The 18,994-nt window shown below is 44.1% G+C and overlaps 1 protein-coding gene across 1 annotated transcript; it reads left to right on the forward strand.

Annotated features, from left to right (window-relative positions):
* Positions 1 to 2,384: 2,384 nt before the first annotated feature.
* Positions 2,385 to 6,312, forward strand: LOC106588204 (transmembrane protein 42). Its single transcript, XM_014176967.2, has 3 exons — positions 2,385 to 2,736; positions 3,902 to 4,048; positions 4,237 to 6,312. The coding sequence occupies exons 1-3, from the start codon at positions 2,560 to 2,562 to the stop codon at positions 4,366 to 4,368; spliced, it is 456 nt and encodes a 151-aa protein (XP_014032442.1). The 5' UTR covers positions 2,385 to 2,559; the 3' UTR covers positions 4,369 to 6,312.
* Positions 6,313 to 18,994: the final 12,682 nt, after the last annotated feature.

Consider the following 18,994-nt stretch of genomic DNA (forward strand, 5'->3'; position numbering starts at 1 on the left):
CAAATCAGGAAGCCATATGAACGGCTCTTTCACCGATGCGTTACAGTTCCCAACGATCCGTTGGGTCTGTTAGCGAACGTAAGTAGCTCTCATGGTCTCCAACAGAATTAGACGTTCATTCATGTTTCTCAAACATCAAATTTTGAAGTTATTACAAACGTCAAGTGTTTAAGGTTAAATTTATGCATTAGTTCCAAAATCTTAAGATTAGGCATTAACTCTGAATGGTTAAGGTTTGGGATAGGCTTAAAACAAAATATAAAAAACGAGTTGCTATTGCTGGATTCGATCCACCATCCATATCCACAATGCCCTGGCAAAACCCATTACTAAAAAAGAGAGCAGCGGTGAGGCTACCTCTCGCCCAACTCACCGACACCGTCCCTCCCGTCCCTCTCCTCTCCTTCCCTCTGCTGAGAAACGGGGACACAGTCTTCCAGCTGATGGTGAAACTCAAGTCGCACGGCATTATTTCTTCCTCATGCACCAATTCATGTTGTTACTCCTACTGTATGACCAGAGAAAGTGAAATATTCCTTGATAGAAAAAAAGACACCTCTAATAGCCTAAAAACAACGCAAGCTTAATGGAACAATTTTCTATACTTATTCATTGCAGCAGCAGTGCTGGTTGTAGTGTGAGTGGAAGTAGGGAAAGCACACATTTTATGACTTATCAAAGTGTTGAACAGTGTTGACAGTGCTGAATAACAATTTAAACATGAACTTACTCAGAAAAACAGCAGCTCTCTGCTGTATTTGTTGAGTCTTTTTAGTCCTGGTTTTAATAGTTTTCAAATCTCACAGTATCACCTTTTCTGTGCGTTCAAGGTTTCTTTTTAGGGAGTGAAGGTTATTTAAGGTAAGGGTTACATGGAGAAAATCGGAACTCTCTGAAATGAAAATGGATGGCCCTCCCTTCTGCAAAATATATTTTACCTAAACCCTCCCTTAGAGCTTGAAAAAAAACAAGTGACTCTTCCCTATAGCCAAAATAATAATTAAAAGTGGATGGCAGAGAACATGCCTACCGTTTACCCTCACTTCTTGGACAGACCAGAGAGAGCCTCACGCCTCGAACACACATACAGTGGTCTGCAAAATGGTACGCAGCATCATCTGGATATGTAACAGAAGTTCAACAATCACCTTCTGCTATCATTTCTGCCAAGCCGTCTACACATACAATACGTTCGATTTATCCAACACATTCAGCACACAGAATGCACTGCAACTGCGTCTGCAACGCAATGCTGCGAGGCAAACGCAGCATTCAATTGGAAATTAATGTACTTCTGGTGTACCAAAACACAAAACACTGTAGGTGTGATCGAGGCTTCAACCTCGTTCCCATAACCCATAAGCACTCCGTTACGTTGTGCCAGATGTATTTCAATGGGGACATCCACAATGGAGTGGAAATGCAACGCCCCCTTGCGGTTCAAGGCTCCGTTGCGAGACGGACACGGTATACATTGAAATTGTTCTAACTTTGGGTCGACTTCAGTCCAGCCAGAGGCCGTCGAAGACCAGTTTTTGATCAGCAAGAGCAGATCAGGCCGGAACTCTGTGCAATGCAGCCTAGTTTTATTTACACCATCCCAGCAGCTATCTTAGAAATAGAACTTTGCGCTTTGCTTCTCAGAGCATGCACTCCACAGCCTATAGCCTATAGTTTATGGGAAATTTGATTGAAACCACACTAAATAACCCATTAGGCACACTTTATAGTGCCTGCCCAGCAGAGAATCAGAGATTCTTTAATTATTTTTATTTTTTAATTGCAACAATAATAACAATATTACACATCAATACAGGGGCATTTGTGTAGAGTATCCTTTTACCATCTAAACCACTGTGAAATATATTTTCCATAACCAAAAATATTGTATTTTCAGCTGTTTGAAGCTAGTGTAAAAAAAAAGAAAGTAAATGATGCAAAAAACGAAAGACCAGGAAGCATAGATATAAAGCACATAGAACACATCTACTGCTTCTTAGACTTGCTTTCAATGAGAATGACAGGTCTATAACTCACATTTCTATGTGAATTTGGTCAGGTTTCTCAAAGTGGCAACTTTAATATAGAGCAGATTAACCAAAGTAGTAGGCTATAAGGCTAACCTAGCCTATTGCCTAATGTATGATTATTTTTTGTGTTTAAAATAGAACGTCTGGCTTTTAATTTAATATTATAAATATGAATGAGACTAATTAAAGGCCTATCATGATTCATTAATTGGGTCTTGCCTTTGAGAGACTAGAACTCACTCATAAACCGATTGATTCGTGAAATACATCCTTGTCCAATATCCACAGAATTCCTGAACACGTGATGCCGCTGAAGAAACTACTCTTCCCACAATGCTACACAGCCGTGGAGTTCTGCGTCCAACCACTTTGTGCACCTACCCGCTGAGCAAGTATTTTGATTGGTGTGGCTATCTCCGGGCGGTTATTGTTAGGAAGTAGCCTGTAGATTACATTTTACCCACACATTCAACTCAATACCGCCGTAGGAATGTGATGGATTAGAAAAATATGTGCCTTGGTTGTCAACATGTTCCCCGGCGTTTTCTATGCGCTCCTGGCGGGGTTTCTCGGGGCTGTCGCATCTTCATCTGCAAAGCTGTCACTTGGTGCCGATTACCTTAAAGGTGTATGTGAAACGGGGCTACGATCATGGGGAGAGCAGCGGAAATTTAGACAACCGGACGAAACTACCGCTTGTGACTGGGTGAGGAATCGCCGCCGTTTAAGCGCCTGAATTATTAATGCGATGGGATTCGGGTGGCTTTGAATAATGTAAATGTCAATGTGTTAGCATAGCAATACGTCCGCGAGAAGGGAAGTTGGGGTTTTCCAGTGATGAGTTTAAGGCTCCAGATTCCAGCTCGTGCGCTCAGCATCAGCACCATCGGCAGCACCATCGGCGGCTCGCTCAGCTGGACAGGCGATGCTGTGTATCAAGCTCGTGTCGTACCCGCGTGCTTGAACGACATTGCAGCTCTTGCGACCTACAGTAGTGCAGTGTTACATCGTTTATTTTTTGGTGTTAAAGCAATATATTTGCTTATGTTGAGTATCATTTTATTCTAGTGGCCGAATGTGATCCTAGTTTAACATATGGGCAATTGTCCATTCAATGTCAATACCATATTGTAATTGGGCTGCTTGAAACGACCTTCATAATGAGGTGTCATGATTTTACGTTTGAGTTATCGTCTATATTATTTATTTATATAGCCGTCAGATATTTATTTTACATATATCTACATATCAAGACACATAACTGAAATAGGCTCCAAATCCCTGAAATGGAGCTCAACTATTTGATGTGACTCGATTGCAAAATAACATTGTTTTCATTCATATAGACCACATTCCAGTACATGACACACTGACGTCACGCACAATAAAACGCTTTCTCCATCTATGCCCATTCAACATAGCCTAGATTTATGTTTTTATTACTTATTAACAAAGTCACTTTTTTGGGTTCTCCTATGCTTACAATGATGTTTAGACTCTTGCTTGAACAGTCACAAAGATTATATTTGCTTGTTATCTTTGCAAAATAACTATTTTGGATTCAGCAGTTGTTAGCTAGAATTCTAACGCTCATTGAAATAGGCTGTTTTTTAAAATTATAATGCAGTTGATTTGCGATGATGACACAGACATTATATAAAGCAGGACATTCATATTAGCCTTAAAATATGATTATAATCCAAAAGTAGTGTGAAATGCACTCAAAAGCAACATGTAAATAGAGGCTTTTTTTTTGCTGGCATTCTATAAGAACTCCCCCTTGTTCTGCCACCAACTTGTGCATGTCACCCTAGTGCGGCAATGTTTGCAAACACAGAAAGGGGTCTATTGTGTTTGTGTGTTTGTTTCAGCTACACATCCCCCTGAGGCTTCTTTGTGGGGGGCTGCTCTTCACTTGTAATGCTGTGATGTGGACATTCCTCGCTAAGGCTCTCAGGTACTCTTCCTCCTCCACCCGAACCACTGTGACCACCACCGCTTCCAACTTCATATCTTCCGTAAGTACACGTTTCCCTGTGGAAAAGACACAATTAGTTATAAATAATGTAGAAGCCTAATAGTCTAAAAGTGCATGGTTTGAATTAATACATGAAACACAGATTTTCCGTTTTAACTGCTGTCAATAATAGAGAGAAATAGTGTAATGACTGGTGCACTAAATGTAAATACCTGTATTTTGCCACAGGCCTTTTTGGGGCAGCTTATCTTCGGGGAGACCCAGATTGCGTTGTGGTGGGTGGGAATCTCCCTCACGTTTTCTGGCCTCCTGGTGCTTCAGAGGGCAGCCCCCAATGACCGAGCCAGGAAGGACGAATGACAACCTGTCGGAAGGCACAACTAATTAACTGATATAGAATGAAACCAGTAATGCAACCTATAGCCTACTATCTGTGACAAACAATAGCATTTCTCGGGTGAATGGCAACTTTGGAAGGTAAAGCACTGTCAAAACATACCATGTAAGGAATATACAGTGATTTTTCTTGTTTTAAACACTTTGACATCATCAGCAATGTGTGCATGACATCAATACTTGAGAACACAAAAGCTGTATTTTGCTCACATATCCTAAGATGACACTCACTGTAAACTTCCACACCAACATTGCATGTTCAAGGTAATGTGTGAATGGAAGTGGTCTCACAAATGCTGCTACTGCTAGATATACGCAGATACAGCAAACACGTTGATATTCTCATAGCTTATTACTGTATATTACATGATGCGGCTCAGAGAATACACATCATGACCTTGTTAGGAACTTCTCAGTTGTATCATGTTTATAGCCTCATATCTTGAGGACTTGACCCTTACAGAGTTTTGACATGTTTTGTGGATTCTGAGGAGGTTTGGCCTTGCCTGCCTTTATAACAAATGTCTAATAGAAAGTTCCTAACAAGGTCTAAACCCAATTAAGTCAAACCAAAGTACCCAAATATGTTGATCCTGCCTTTTACCCATTGTAACCACAGCAGTGTCTCTGTCAATGCATTGTGAAGTCAAACTGCTATGTGGCCCAAAAAAAATCGTAGTGACCTCAGCTGTCTGTAAAGTGATACTGTCTAGTTCACTCAAAAATCAAAGTTTGTCAGACATATTCAAACCTCAAAAGTCCATCCTTTCCAATTCATTTGGAGTTGAGGCACAGAGCTGGATCTACACAGCAGACGGCCTGGACCTCTGTACATTAGCCCACGTCTGACCTCAACTAAAATTTTGGAGTGAACTATCCCTTATTCCCTTTGGCAGAAGAGACTCATTATTTAATTGACCTAATGGGGTGTCTAAACAACAGTTACTCCAATGTTAGGCCTTTTAATTGAGTGTCACCAGCTGTTTGTCTTCCAGCTGTGGCCTGTATCATCAACAATGTCTATCCTAGTTTTCCAATGCAATTAAAATCAGTTTGAGGTTATCCTTGGGGTAAGGGAGGCATCCGGTAGCACAGTCCCTCCCTCTGCATCTTCCAAGACTTCCAAAAGGTCAAATGTTGCTGTGGGGTTTCTAACCCAAATACTGAAAGTAGTGTTTATTACTAGCATGCTTGTCCTCCAACGATGTGTACTTCCCTGATATTCCTTAACACTGTGATGTGCTATTGTGGAAATGGGCTTTTTGCGTAACACTGACAACGTTACCATAGACTGGAGTTTGACTTGACAACTTTACTATATGATCACACTTAGCTGTTGTTTTTTTATACGTATCATATGCATGCAACAACCAACGGTAGCTACCTGTATTCTGACTATCTATTAGACAATGATATGTCTGTATAAATGCAGAAGAACGCACACTATGAAATCCGTTCTCCATCCAGTTGCAGTACATTACAGACTGCAGGTTTTGTATGTAATGTAACCTACTTCCCTGGCAATGTGACTATGGTATTGAATCAGGATGGGAGACATTGGTGCTGACATTTCTCCTGTGTTCTTCAGTCAGTCTAAACATTTACCTGTGAAGCCACTGTCACTAAGGGCAAGAGGAATCAATGCACTAGAGTAGTGGTTTCATGAAATGATTATTTTATCGCCAGCCCCTGAATGGGACATGTTTGTAACAGTTATACTGTAGATATGGATATCATGTTATAAACTGTAGATATTAGTTTGGGAGGTGCATATGACTGACTGACCTGTTAAGATGTGTGTTCCAGATTAGTGCAGCACTGGGGCCCTACTAGGGGGAATAAGTAAAGGCAATGTGTTAAACAAAAATGCATTATTAAAAGAGTCCTTACTTGGACAAGCCACCTCCCCATCCTTTGAATATGTTGCTTGGCTCTTAGTAAATTGTGTATGATAAGGGAGGAAGTCTCAGAAAGTGTCTGTTAGCCAATAGAATTTGATTGCACATACTGATGCTGTGTCTGTGTGTGACAAACTGTTAGTCATCACTTATTGGACAACGGGGAGAGAAAAACAGGTGTTTGGGCAGACTGCAAACTCTTTGTCTGCGCTGGTAAGAAATAAGAACCATTCATATCAAGTCTAATATAACTTATTTTAAAATAACATTTGTAAGTGTAACTATTTTCTATTTACAGAAAATATTATGGACATGTGTAACCACTCATCCAAATATGAGATGGTGCACAATGTGAAATAAACCTCATCTAGGAAAGTGAACTGTTATTTGTTCATTCTGTCACGTTAAGGTATGACCCAGGTGCAGACAGTGTAGAAGAAACTAAAGTTTATTCTTTAAAATGGCCAGGCAAATGACAGGTCAAGGCAGGCACGGGTCAAAAATCCAGAGAGGGTGTAAAGTACCGGAACAGCAGGCAGGCTCAAGTCAGGCAGAGGTCGGTAATCCAGAGTAGTGGGGCAAAGGTACTGGACGACAGGCAGGCTTGAATGGTCAAAACCGGGAAACTAGAAAACAGGGATTACAGCAACGACAGGAGCAAGGGGGAAGAAAAAAAATGCTGGTAGGTTTGAACAAAGAAAACGAACTGGCAACAGACAACACAGGTATAAATACACAGGATAATGGGGAAGATGGGCGACACCTGGAGGGGACTGGAGACAATCACAAAGACAGGTGAAACAGATCATGGTGTGACAGTAGTACCCCCCCTCCAGGGGCACGACCTGGTGTTCTACTTGTGTGCATACCTGGTTGACCGGGGTGCCGGCGGTGGAAGTCGGCGATGAGGGCTGGGGACCCAGCTCATCTAGCGGGGACCCAGCACCTCTCCTCAGGGCCATAACCCTTCCAGTCAACCAGGTACTGGAAACCCCTGCCCTGTAGTCGAACACTCAGGAGACATCTCACCGTGTACGCCGGATAGCCATCGATGACACGGGGAGGAGAATTGGGCCTGGAAACAGAAGACAAAGGGCTGTGAGACATGGGCTTAATCCTAGACACATGGAAAGTAGGGTGAATACGGAGGGTACGAGGGAACAAAAGATGAACAGCAGTGGGGTTAATGACTCTAGAGATGGGGAACGGGCTGATGAAACAGAGGGAAAGTTTACGGGACTCCACCTGGAGGGGCAGGTCGCCGGTGGAGAGACATACCCTCTGCCCAAGCCGATAGCGTGGAGCAGGGGTCCGGTGGCGATCCACTTGTCGCTGATACCTGGAAGTGGTCTTCAACAGAGCGGCCCGGGCTCTCTTCCAAGTATGGCGACAGAGACAGGTGAACATCTGGGCAGAGGGATTGCTGACTTCCTCCTCTTGCTCTGGGAAGACCGGAGGCTGATATCCCAAGGAACACAAGGGCGAGAGACCCGTGGCAGAGCAAGGAAGAGTTTTGCAGGCGTACTCAACCCATACCAGTAGCTGACTCCGGGTGGTAGGGTTGGCGGAGGCAGCGAAGAGTCGTCTCTAAGTCCTGGTTGGCTCGCTCTGACTGGCCGTTGGACTGGGTGTGGAATCCGGAGGACAGGCTGGCCAACAACCCAATGAGCATGCAGAACGCCTTCCAGAACCGGGCCGAAAATGGCAGATCCCGGTTGGAGACCATGTCCACCGGGAGTCCGTGGATCCGGAAGATGTGCTGCACCATAAGCTGGGCCGTCTCCTTGGCCGAGGATAGTTTGGGGAGAGGAATGAAGTGGGTGGCTTTGGAAAACCAGTCAACTACAGTCAGGATGGCTGTGTTGCCCTCAGACGGGGGGTGACCCGTGACGAAATCCAGGAAAAAATGGGACCAGGGACGGTGAGGGACAGGCAGTGAGATTTTTTGCTTATTGGGTTGAAATTAAATGATACTAGATTACTTTAGGAAAAAAAACTGGTGTTGACTGATCAGTTCAAATGATTGAGATAAAGAGCCGTTGTGTTGAACACTGCGATGTTTAACAGTGAGAACAGCAGAATGGTGAACTTACTAAATTAAATGAGAGTTTGACTGTGTGATAATAGGTTGCTTCTTGTGTAAATATTTTCTGTCTGGATGGACCAGCCAGAGCTTGACGAGGAGTCTTGTTCTGTGCGCAGACCGTGGAGGCAGCGACAAACACGGAAACATCCGGAACCATAGTAGGCCACCAAAAGCGCTGTCGCATGAAGGCCAGGGTCCGACGAGAGCCTGGGTGACAGGCAAGCCTGGAGGAATGGGCCCACTTCAGGACCGCGGAGAGGACAGTGTCAGGCACAAACATCCGGTTATCTGGGGCCCCCCCAGGGTTCTGCTCTGCCTCCCGGACCTGTCTCCCTATACCCCAGCTGAGTGCCGTCGCCAGGCACGAGGTGGGAAAGATGGTCTCGGGCTCCAGGGTGGTAACCGTGGGGTTATAGCGGCGAGACAGGGCATCCGGCTTGACATTCTTCGACCCTGGCCGGTAGGAGAGGGAAAAGTTGGGCCCTGCTGTTTACCCGGTTCATCTCGCTTGCCTGGAGTTGAGGCGCGGAGATACTCCAGGTTTTTGTGGTCGGTCCACACAATGAACAAATGTTCCGCCCCTTTTAGCCAGTGCCTCCAATGCCATCTTCACAGCGAGAATCTCCCGATTCCCCACATCGTAGTTCCTCTCATTCGCGTTGAGGTGGTGGGAGAAGAAGGCACAGGGATGCAGCTTAAGGTCCAGGGCAGAACGTTGAGACAGGACAGCCCACACTCCGACATCCGAAGCGTCGGCCTCCACCATGAACTGACGGGAAGGGTCAGGATGAACCAGGATAGGAGCAGTGGTGAAGCGGTGTTTAAGGTCCCGGAACGCCCAGTCAGTGACAGAGGACCACGTGAATGGAACTTTGGTAGAGGAGTGCAGACAGGGGGAGGCCAGGGTGCTGTAACCCCGGATAAAGCGGTGATAAAAAGTTGGCGAACCGCAGGTAGCACTGCAGCTGCACCCTGCACGTAGGCTAAGGCCAATCCACCACTGCTCTCACCTTCTCAGGATCCATCTGGACACTCCCAGCAGAGTGGATGTAGCCCAGAAAGGGAATGGTGGAGCAATGGAACTCGCACTTTTCCACCTTCACAAACAACTGGTTCTCCAGAAGGTGCTGGAGAACCTGTCGGAAGTGGAGCGCGTATTCTGGGGGGAGCGGGAGAAGACAAGGATGCCAATGTAGATGAAGACAAACCGGATCAACATGTCGCAGAGAACATCATTCACCAGAGCCTGGAACACGGCAGGGGTGTTGTTGAGGCATGACCAGATATTCGTAGTGGCCGCGTTGAAGGTGGTCTTCCACTTGTCCCCCTCTCGTATCCATACCAGGTAGTAGGCATTTCATAGATCCAGCTTGGAGACAACAGTGGCCCCCTGGAGTGGCTTGAAGGCCGAGAAAATGAGTGGTAGCGGATAACGGTTCTTCATAGTAATGTCATTGAGTCCGCAGTAATCAATGCACAGGCCTTGTCCTTTTTCTCCACGAAGAAGAACCCTGTGCCAGCGGGAGAGGGACGGATAAATCCTGTAGCTAGGGGGTCCCCAATGTAGGTCTCCATAGCCTTGGTCTCTGGTCCCGACAGAGAGTACAGACGTCCCCGGGGCGGCGTGGTGCTAGGGAGAAGGTCAATCCCGCAGTCATAGGAGCAGTGCAGCGGAAGGGAAGTAGCCAGGGACTTGCTGAACACCTGATTGAGCCTGGTCTTTTACCGGGCAAGAGGACACAAAATGAAGTCCCGCAATACAGACAGCTCCTTGTGTTGATCCTGTGTTGAGGTTCCGCTGGCGACAGCCCAGCCCGGCCTAGTTGCATAGCCTCGGTAAACAGTGCCTCGGCCATCTTCGGTGACTCTCAAGGAAAGTCGTAAACCTCAGGTGCTCTCGGCAGCGGGACCGTCAGGGACTTCTGGGATGACTCAGAGGCGAGGTGAAATCTCTGGACGTGCGAGCGAAAATGTATTTCTTCTCCATCCGTCGTTCCCGCAATCGCCCATCGATGGAGTCAAGATCTGTGGGTAACTCCCGAGCAGCAAGCTCGTCCTTAACTTCCTCCGAGATGCCGTGCAGGAACATGTCGAACAGTGCTTCATGGTTCCACGCACTCGCCGCTGCCAACGTGCGGAAATCCACCGCATAGTTGGCCACTCTGCAGGCGTCCTGCCGGAGCTGGATTAGCTTCCGGGCAGCTTCTGGGGCATCAAAAACCTTCCTCACCTCTCCCACGAACCCCTCCAGACTCGGGCACATGGGCACACTGTCGGGCACACTGTTGTTTCCATACAGCGGTAGCCCAGGCGAGAGCCTTCCCAGACATCAGCGTGATGAGTTAGGCTATCTTGGAGCGATCCAAGGGGAAGGAAGGATGAAGCTCGAAAGTGAGGGCACACTGAGCTAAAAATGCCCGACAGGTGCTCGGCTTTCCACTAAAGCGTTCCCGGGGGAGGTAAACGGGGCTCCCGTGAAGGTGGAGTGGTGGTGCTGCTAACCGCAGTGTTATTGAGGGGCGGTGGGGTTACCACCGTGGCAGGCAGCCCCCCAGACAACCTGCATAATTGCTCCAGCAGCATGTCCAATGCCAGGTCATGGCACTCAGCCAACGTTTGGACCACGTCCATAAGACCACAAAGCAATTCCTAGTGCCTACCAATGAAGGCTTCTTGGGAGGAGATGGCATTGCCACAGCTGGCCCGGGTCTGCTAGGTCAGTCATGGCCAGTTCTATCACGTTTTAAGATATGACCCAGGTGCAGAAGAAACTAAAGTACATTTTTTAAACAGGGGTAGGAAAACAACAGGTCAAGGCAGGCAGGGGTCAATAATCCAGAGAGGGTGTAAGGCACCGGAACAGCAGGTTGGCTCAGGTCAGGCAGAGGTTGGAAATCCAGAGTAGTGGGGCAAAAGTACAGGACGACAGGCAGGCTCAGGGCAGGCAGGAATGGTCAAAACCGGGAAACTAGAAAACAGGGACTATAGCAAAGACAGGCGCAAGGGAAAACCGCTGGTACGTTTGAACAAACAAAAAAAATGGCAACAGACAAACAGAGAACACAAGTATAAGTAAACGGGATAATGGGGAAGATGGGTGACACCTGGAGGGGGTGGAGACAATCACAAAGACAGGTGAAACAGATCAGGGTGTGACACATTAATTATTCTAAATGACTCATCTAAAACTCCAAGAGACTAATTAACTACTGTCAATGGAAAGAGATGCAGATACAGGCAGAATTTATAAGGTTACATGTCCAGTAAATTTCTCAGATGACCTAATAAATTGATTGTCAAATGAAATTGTATTTGTCACATGTGCCGAATACCACAGCTGTAGACCTTATCGTGAAATGCTTACTTTCAAGCCCTTAACCAACAATGCAGTTCAAGTAATAGAGTTAAGAAAATATTTACTAAATAAACTAAAGGAAAAGGAAAAAAAGTAACACAATAAAATAACAATAACGATGCTATATACAGGGGGTACCGGTACCGAGTCAATGTGTGGGGGTACAGGTTAGTCTAGGTAATTTGCACATGTAGGTAGGGGGAAAGTGACTATGCATAGATAATAAACCCCGAGTAGCAGCAGTGTAAAAACAAAGGGGGGGGGGTCAATTTGATTAATTGTTCAGCAGTCTTATGGCTTGGGGGTAGAAGCTGTTAAGGAGCCTTTTGGACCTGGACTTGGCGATCCGGTACTGCTTTCCGTGCGGTAGCAGAGAGAACAGTCTATGACATGGGTGACTGGAGTCTTTGACAATTTTTGGGCCTTCCTCTGACACCGCCTACTATATAGGTCCTGGATGGCAGGAAGCTTGGCCCCAGTGATCTACTGGGCCGTACGCACTACCCTTTATAGCTCCTTACGGTCGGGGGCCGAGTAGTTGCCATACCAGGCATTGATGCAACTGGTCAGGATGTTCTCGATGGTGCAGCTGTAGAACTTTTTGAGGATCTCGGGACCCATGCCAAATCTTTTCAGTCTCCTGAGGGGGAAAAGGTGTTGTCGTGCCCTCTTCACGACTGTCTTGGTGTGTTTGGAACATGATAGTTTGTTGGTGATGTGGACACCAAGGAATTTGAAACTCTCGACCCGCTCCTCTACAGCCCCATCGATGTGAATGGGGGCATGTTCGGCCCTCCTTTCAGACAAAGTCCAGTGTGCTATTAGCATAACAAGTAAGGCATACGATAAATTGAAACTGTACAGAGAAAATAGGCCTATGAAAACATGAAGGTCATTCAGAATGCACCACTACATTAACTATTCCACAGGTACAGTATATTGTCTACCTGGAAATAGTCTTAATGGGATAGTTCACTGAAAAACTAACTTTATCTATTTAAATACGTTTTTGAGTGAACAATCCCTTTAATAAGACAAAAATGTTGACAGATGGACGACCATTTAAAAAAAAAACAATACATTTATTGTCATTAATTTCCATATAACTCCAGTAACTTCAACTTTTGCATTCGGATAAACATTGAAAGAGATGCACTTTGTAAAACATTTATTTATAGCAGTGTGTTTGAAAAATGTATAAATAAAGAGACAGATATGAAAGAATACTAGTCCCTTTGTCCAGTGGCGTAAAAAACGTAAGTAAAAATACTTTAAAGTACTACTTAAGTAGTTATTTGGGGTATCTGTACTTTACTATTTTACTTTTAATTCACTACATTCCTCAAGAAAATAAACCACTTTTTACTCCATACATTTCCCCAAACACCCAAAAGTACATTTTGAATGCTTAGCAGGTCAGGACAATGGTCCAATTCACACACATATAGAGAACATCCATGGTCATCCCTATTTCCTCTGATCTGGCCAACCCACTAAATATACATGCTTCGTTTGTAAATTACGTCTGAGTGTTGGAGTGTGCTCCTGGCTATCCGGAAATTTAAAAAACAAGAAAACGGTGGCATCTGGTTTGCTTAATATAATGAATTTGAAATTATTTATACTTTTGATACTTAAGTATATTTTAGCAATTACATTTACTTTTGATACCTACTTAATTATATTTAAATTCAAATACTTTTAGACTTTTACTCAAGTAGTATTTTACTGGGTGGCTTTAACTTTTACTTGAGTAATTTTCTATTAAGGTATCATACTTTTACTCAAGTATGACAATTGGGTATTTTTTCTACCACTGACAACTTTCGCTAAAACTAGATTTGTCCGTCGGACTACCAGATTGTGAAGCGTGATTCATCACTCCAGAGAATGCGTTTCCACTGCTCTAGAGTCTAATGTTGGCGTGCTTTACACCACTCCAGCCGATGCTTGGCATTGCGCATGGTGATCTTAAGCTTGTGTGCGGCTGCTCGGCCATGGAAACAAATTTCATGAAGCTTCAGACGAACAGTTATTGCGCTGACGTTGCTTCCAGAGGTAGTTTGGATCTCAGTAGTGAGTGTTGCAACTGAGGACAGACCATTTTTACACGTTACGTGCTTTAGCACTCAGTGGTCCCGTTCTGTGAGTTTGTGTGGCCTACCACTTCACGGCTGAGCCGTTGTTGCTCCTAGAAGTTTTCACTTCACCATATGAGCAAGTACAGTTGACCGGGGCAGCTCTATCAGGACAAAAATTTGACTAACTGACTTGTTGGAAGCTAACTGACTATGGAGATTGCATGGCAGTGTGCTCGATTTTATACACCTGTCAGCAATGGATGTGGCCGAAATAACCAAATCCACAAATTTGAAGGGGTGTTCACATCCGTTTGCATATACAGTGCATTCGGAAAGTATTCAGACCCCTTAGACTTTTTCCACATTTTGTAATGTTACAGCCTTATTCAAAAATATATATATTTTTTAAATCCTTTTATTCATCAATCTACATACAATAATGACAAAGCAAAAACAGGTTGTTTTTTTGGTGCAAAAACCTCCAGAAATATCACATTAACATAAGTATTCAGACCCTTTAACTTAGTACTTTGTTGAAGCGCCTTTGGCAACGATTACAGCCTCGAGTCTTATTGGGTATGATGCTAAAAGCTTGGTACACCTGTATTTGGGGAGTTTCTCCCATTCTTCTCTGCAGATCCTCTCGAGCTCTGTCAGGTTGGATGGGGAGTGCCGCTGTACAGCTATTTTCACGTATCTCCAGAGATGTTTGATCGGGCCACTCAAGGATATTGAGAGACTTGTCCCGAAGCCACTCCTGCGTTATCTTGGCTGTGTGGTTAGGGTCGTTGTCCTTTTGGAAGGTGAACCTTCACCCCAGTCTGAGGTCCTGAGCGCTCTGGAGCAGGTTTTCATCAAGGATCTCTCTGTACTTTGGAAGGTGAACCTTCACCCCATTCTGAGGTCCTGAGCACTCTGGAGCAGGTTTTCATCAAGGATCTCTCTGTGCTTTGCTCCTTTCATCTTTCCTTCGATCCTGACTTAGTCTCCCACTCTCTGCCTCTGAAAAACATCCCACAGCATGATGCTGCCACCACCATGCTTCACCGTAGGGATGGTGCCAGGTTTCCTCCAGATGTGACGCTTGGCATTCAAGCCAAAGAGAGAGTCCTTTAGGTGCCTTTTGGCAAACTCCTAGTGGGCTGTCATGTAGCTTTTACAGAAGAGTGGCTTCCGTCTGGCCACTCTACCATAAAGGCCTGATTGGTGGAGAGCTGCAGAGATGGTTGTCCTTCTGGAAGGTTCTCCCATCTCCACAGATGAACTCTGGAACTCTGTCAGAGTGACCATCTGATTCTTGGTCACCTCCCTAAGGCCCTTCTCCCCCGATTGCTCAGTTTGGTGGGCAGCCAGCTCTAGGAAGAGTCTTGGTGGTTCCAAACTTCTTCCATTTAAGAATGATGGAGGCCACTGTGTTCTTGGGGACCTTCAATGCTGCAGACATGTTTTGGTACCATTCCCTAGATCTGTGCCTTGACACAATCCTGTCTCGGAGCTCTACGTTCAATTCCTATGACCTCGTGGCTTGTTTTTTTCTCTGACATGCACTGTCAACTGTGGAAACTCATATAGATAGGTGTGTGCCTTTCCAAATCATGTCCAATCAATTGCATTTACCACAGGGGAACTCCAATCAAGTTGGAGAAACTTCTCAAGGATGATCAATTGAAACAGGATGCACCTGTGCTCAATTTTGATTCTCATAGCAAAGGGTCTGAATACTTACAGTACCAGTCAAAAGTTTAGACACACCAACTCATCCAAGGGTTTGTCTTTATTTTGACTATTTTCTACATTGTAGAATAATAGTGAAGACATCAACACTATGAAATAACAAATATGGAATCATGTAGTAACTAAAAAAGTGTTAAAGAAATTTGAGATTCTTCAAAGTACCCACACTTTGCCTTGACAACAGCTTTGCACACTCTTGGCATTCTCTCAACCAGCTTTATGAGGTAGTCACCTGAAACACATTTTAATTAAGAGGTGTGCCTAAAAGTTAAAAGTTCATTTGTGGAATTTCTTTCCTTCTTAATTCGTTTGAGCCAATCAGTTGTGTTGTGACAAGGTAGGGGTGGTATACAGAACATAGCACTATTTGATAAAAGTCCAAGTCCGTATTATGGCAAGAACAGCTCAAATAAGCAAAGAGAAATGACAGTCCATCATTGTTTTAAGACATTATGGTCAGTCAATGCAGAACATTTTAAGAACTTTGTAAGTTTCTTCCGGTGCAGTCGCAAAAACCATCAAGTGCTATGATGAAACTGGCTCTCATGAGGACCGCCACAGGAAAGGAAGACCCAGAGTTACCTCTGCTGCAGAGGATAAGTTCATTAGAGTTACCAGCCTCAGAAATTGCAGCCCAAAAAAATGCTTCACAGAGTTCAAGTAACAGACACATCTCAACACCAACTGTTCAGAGGAGACTGCGTGAATCAGGCCTTCATGGTCAAATTGCTGCAAAGAAACCACTACTAAAGGACACCAATAATAAGAAGAGACTTGCTTGGGCCAAGACACACGAGCAATGGACGTAAGACCGGTAGAAGTCTGTCCTTTGGTCTGATGAGTCCAAATTTGATATTTTTGGTTCCAACCGCCATGTCTTTGTGAGACGCAGAGTAGGTGAACGGATGATCTCTGCATGTGTGGTTCCTACAGTGAAGCATGGAGGAGGAGGTATGTAGTGTGGGGGTGCTTTGCTGTTGACACGGTCTGTGATTTATTTCAAATTCAAGGCACACTTAACCAGTATGACTACCACAGCATTCTGCAGCGATACGCCATCCCATCTGGTTTGCGCTTAGTGGGACTATCATTTGTTTTTCAACTCGACAATGACCCAACACACCTCCAGGCTGTGTAAGTGCTAATTGACCAAGAAGGAGAGATGGAGTGCTGCATCAGATGACCTGGCCTCCACAATCACCCGACCTCAACCCAATTGAGATGGTTTGGGATGAGTTGGACCGCAGAGTGAAGGAAAAGCAGCCAACAAGTGCTCAGCATATGTGGAAACTCCTTCAAGACTGTTGGAAAAGCATTCCAGGTGAAGCTGGTTGAGAGAATGCCAAGAGTGTGCAAAGCTGTCATCAAGGCAAATGGTGGCTACTTTGAAGAATATAAAATATAACAAATATTTTGATTTGTTTAATACCTTTTTTGGTTACTACATGATTCCATGTGTTATTTCATAACAAAATAGTAAAAAATAAAGGAAAACCCTTGAATGAGTAGGTGTGTCCAAACTTTTGACTGGTAGTGTATGTAAATAAGCTATTCATGTTTTTTATTTTTAATATATTTGCAAAACAAATCTAAAAACCTATTTTTGCTTTGTCATTATGGGGTATTTTTATTTATTTAACTAGGCAAATCAGTTAAGAACAAATTCTTATTTACAATGACGGCCTACCCTGGCCAAACCCGGACGACGCTGGGCCAATTGTGCTCCGCCCTATGGGACTCCCAATCACGGCCTGATGTGACGCAGCCTGGAGTCGAACCAGGGACTGCAGTGACGCCTCTTGCATTGAGATGCAGTGCCTTAGACTGCTGCGCCACTCGGGAGATTGATGAGGAAAATGTTAGAATAAGGCTGTAGCATAACATGTTCAAACAGTAAAAGGGACTGAATACTTTCCAAATGCACTGTATAGTTTATTTTGAGTAGATAAATATTCAACCCCATGAGTCAATGCATGTTAGAAACACTGTTGGCGATTACAACTGTGAGTTTTTCTGGGTAAGTCTAAGAGCTTTCCACACCTGGATTGTGTAACATTTGTACATTATTCTTTACATTTTTCAAGCTCTGTCAAATTGGTTGTTGGTCATCACTAGACAACCATTTTCAGGTCTGCCATAGATTTTCAAGATGATTTAAGTCCAAACTTGAACTCGGCTACTCTTCAATATTCACTGTCTTCTTGGTAAGCAACTCCAGTGTAGATTTGGCCTTGTGTTTTAGCTTATTGTCCTGCTGAAAATGTATTAATCTCCCAGTGTCTTGTGGAAAGCAGACTGAACCAGGTTTCCCTCTAGGATTTTGCTTAGCTCCATTACTTGAATTTTTTATCCAGAAAAACTCCCCAGTCCGAATATGCCCATAACATGATGCAGCCACCACTATGCTTGAAAATATGGAGTGGTACTCAGTAATGTGTTGTATTGAATTTGCCCCAAATATAACACTTTGTATTCAGGACAAAAAGTTAATTGCTTTGCCAAACTGTTTTTGCAGTATTGTTGTTTTGGAATATTTGTTATACTGTACATGCTTCCTTCTTTTCACTTAAGTTATACATGTGGAGTAACTACAATGTTGTTGATCCATTCTCAATTTTCTCCTATCACCAATGGCCAATCACCAAAGTGAGCAATGGCCTCATGGCAACTGAGTTAGGAAGGATGCCTGTACTGAATCTTTGTAGTAATTGGTTGTATTGATACACCATCCATAGTGTAATTAATAGCTTCACCATGCTCATAGGGATATTCAATGTCTGCTTTTTTATTTCTATCCATTTACCAATAGGTGCCCTTCTTTGCAAGGCATTGGAAAACCTCCCTTGTCTTTGTGGTTGAAATTCACTGGTCAACTGAGGGCCCTTACAGATAATTGTATGTGTGGTGTACAGAGATAAGGTAGTCATTCAAAAATCATTGCACACAGAGCGAGTCCATGCAACTTATTATCTGACTCATTAAGCACACCTTTACTCCTGAACGTATGTAGGCTTGCCATAACAAAAAGGGGTTGAATACTTATTGATTTAAGACATTTCAGCTTTTCATTTTGAATTCATTTGTAAACATTTTCCACTTATATTTTATGTGTTATTGTGTGAAGGCCAGTGATAAAAAAAAAACTATATTGAGTCCCTTTTAAATTCAAGCTGTAACACAACAAAATGTGGAAAAAGTCAAGGGGTGTGAATACTTTCTGAAGGCACTGTATGTCATGTAGCGGAGTCTACCATTAATGTACTGAAAGGGGGTAACATGAGCCTTGAACCAGTCTCTTTCTAAGGAACCTCATACCCCATTACTTCTGATGTCTCTCCTCAAAGTGACTCTGGCACAGACAGACATCAATCAGATTCAGGAACATCTACAAAGAATTAATCTACAAATCTACAAAGAATTAATACATGCCTGTGAG

Source organism: Salmo salar, chromosome ssa27, assembly GCF_905237065.1.
Source record: "Salmo salar chromosome ssa27, Ssal_v3.1, whole genome shotgun sequence".
NCBI classification, from domain to species: Eukaryota; Metazoa; Chordata; class Actinopteri; order Salmoniformes; family Salmonidae; genus Salmo; species Salmo salar.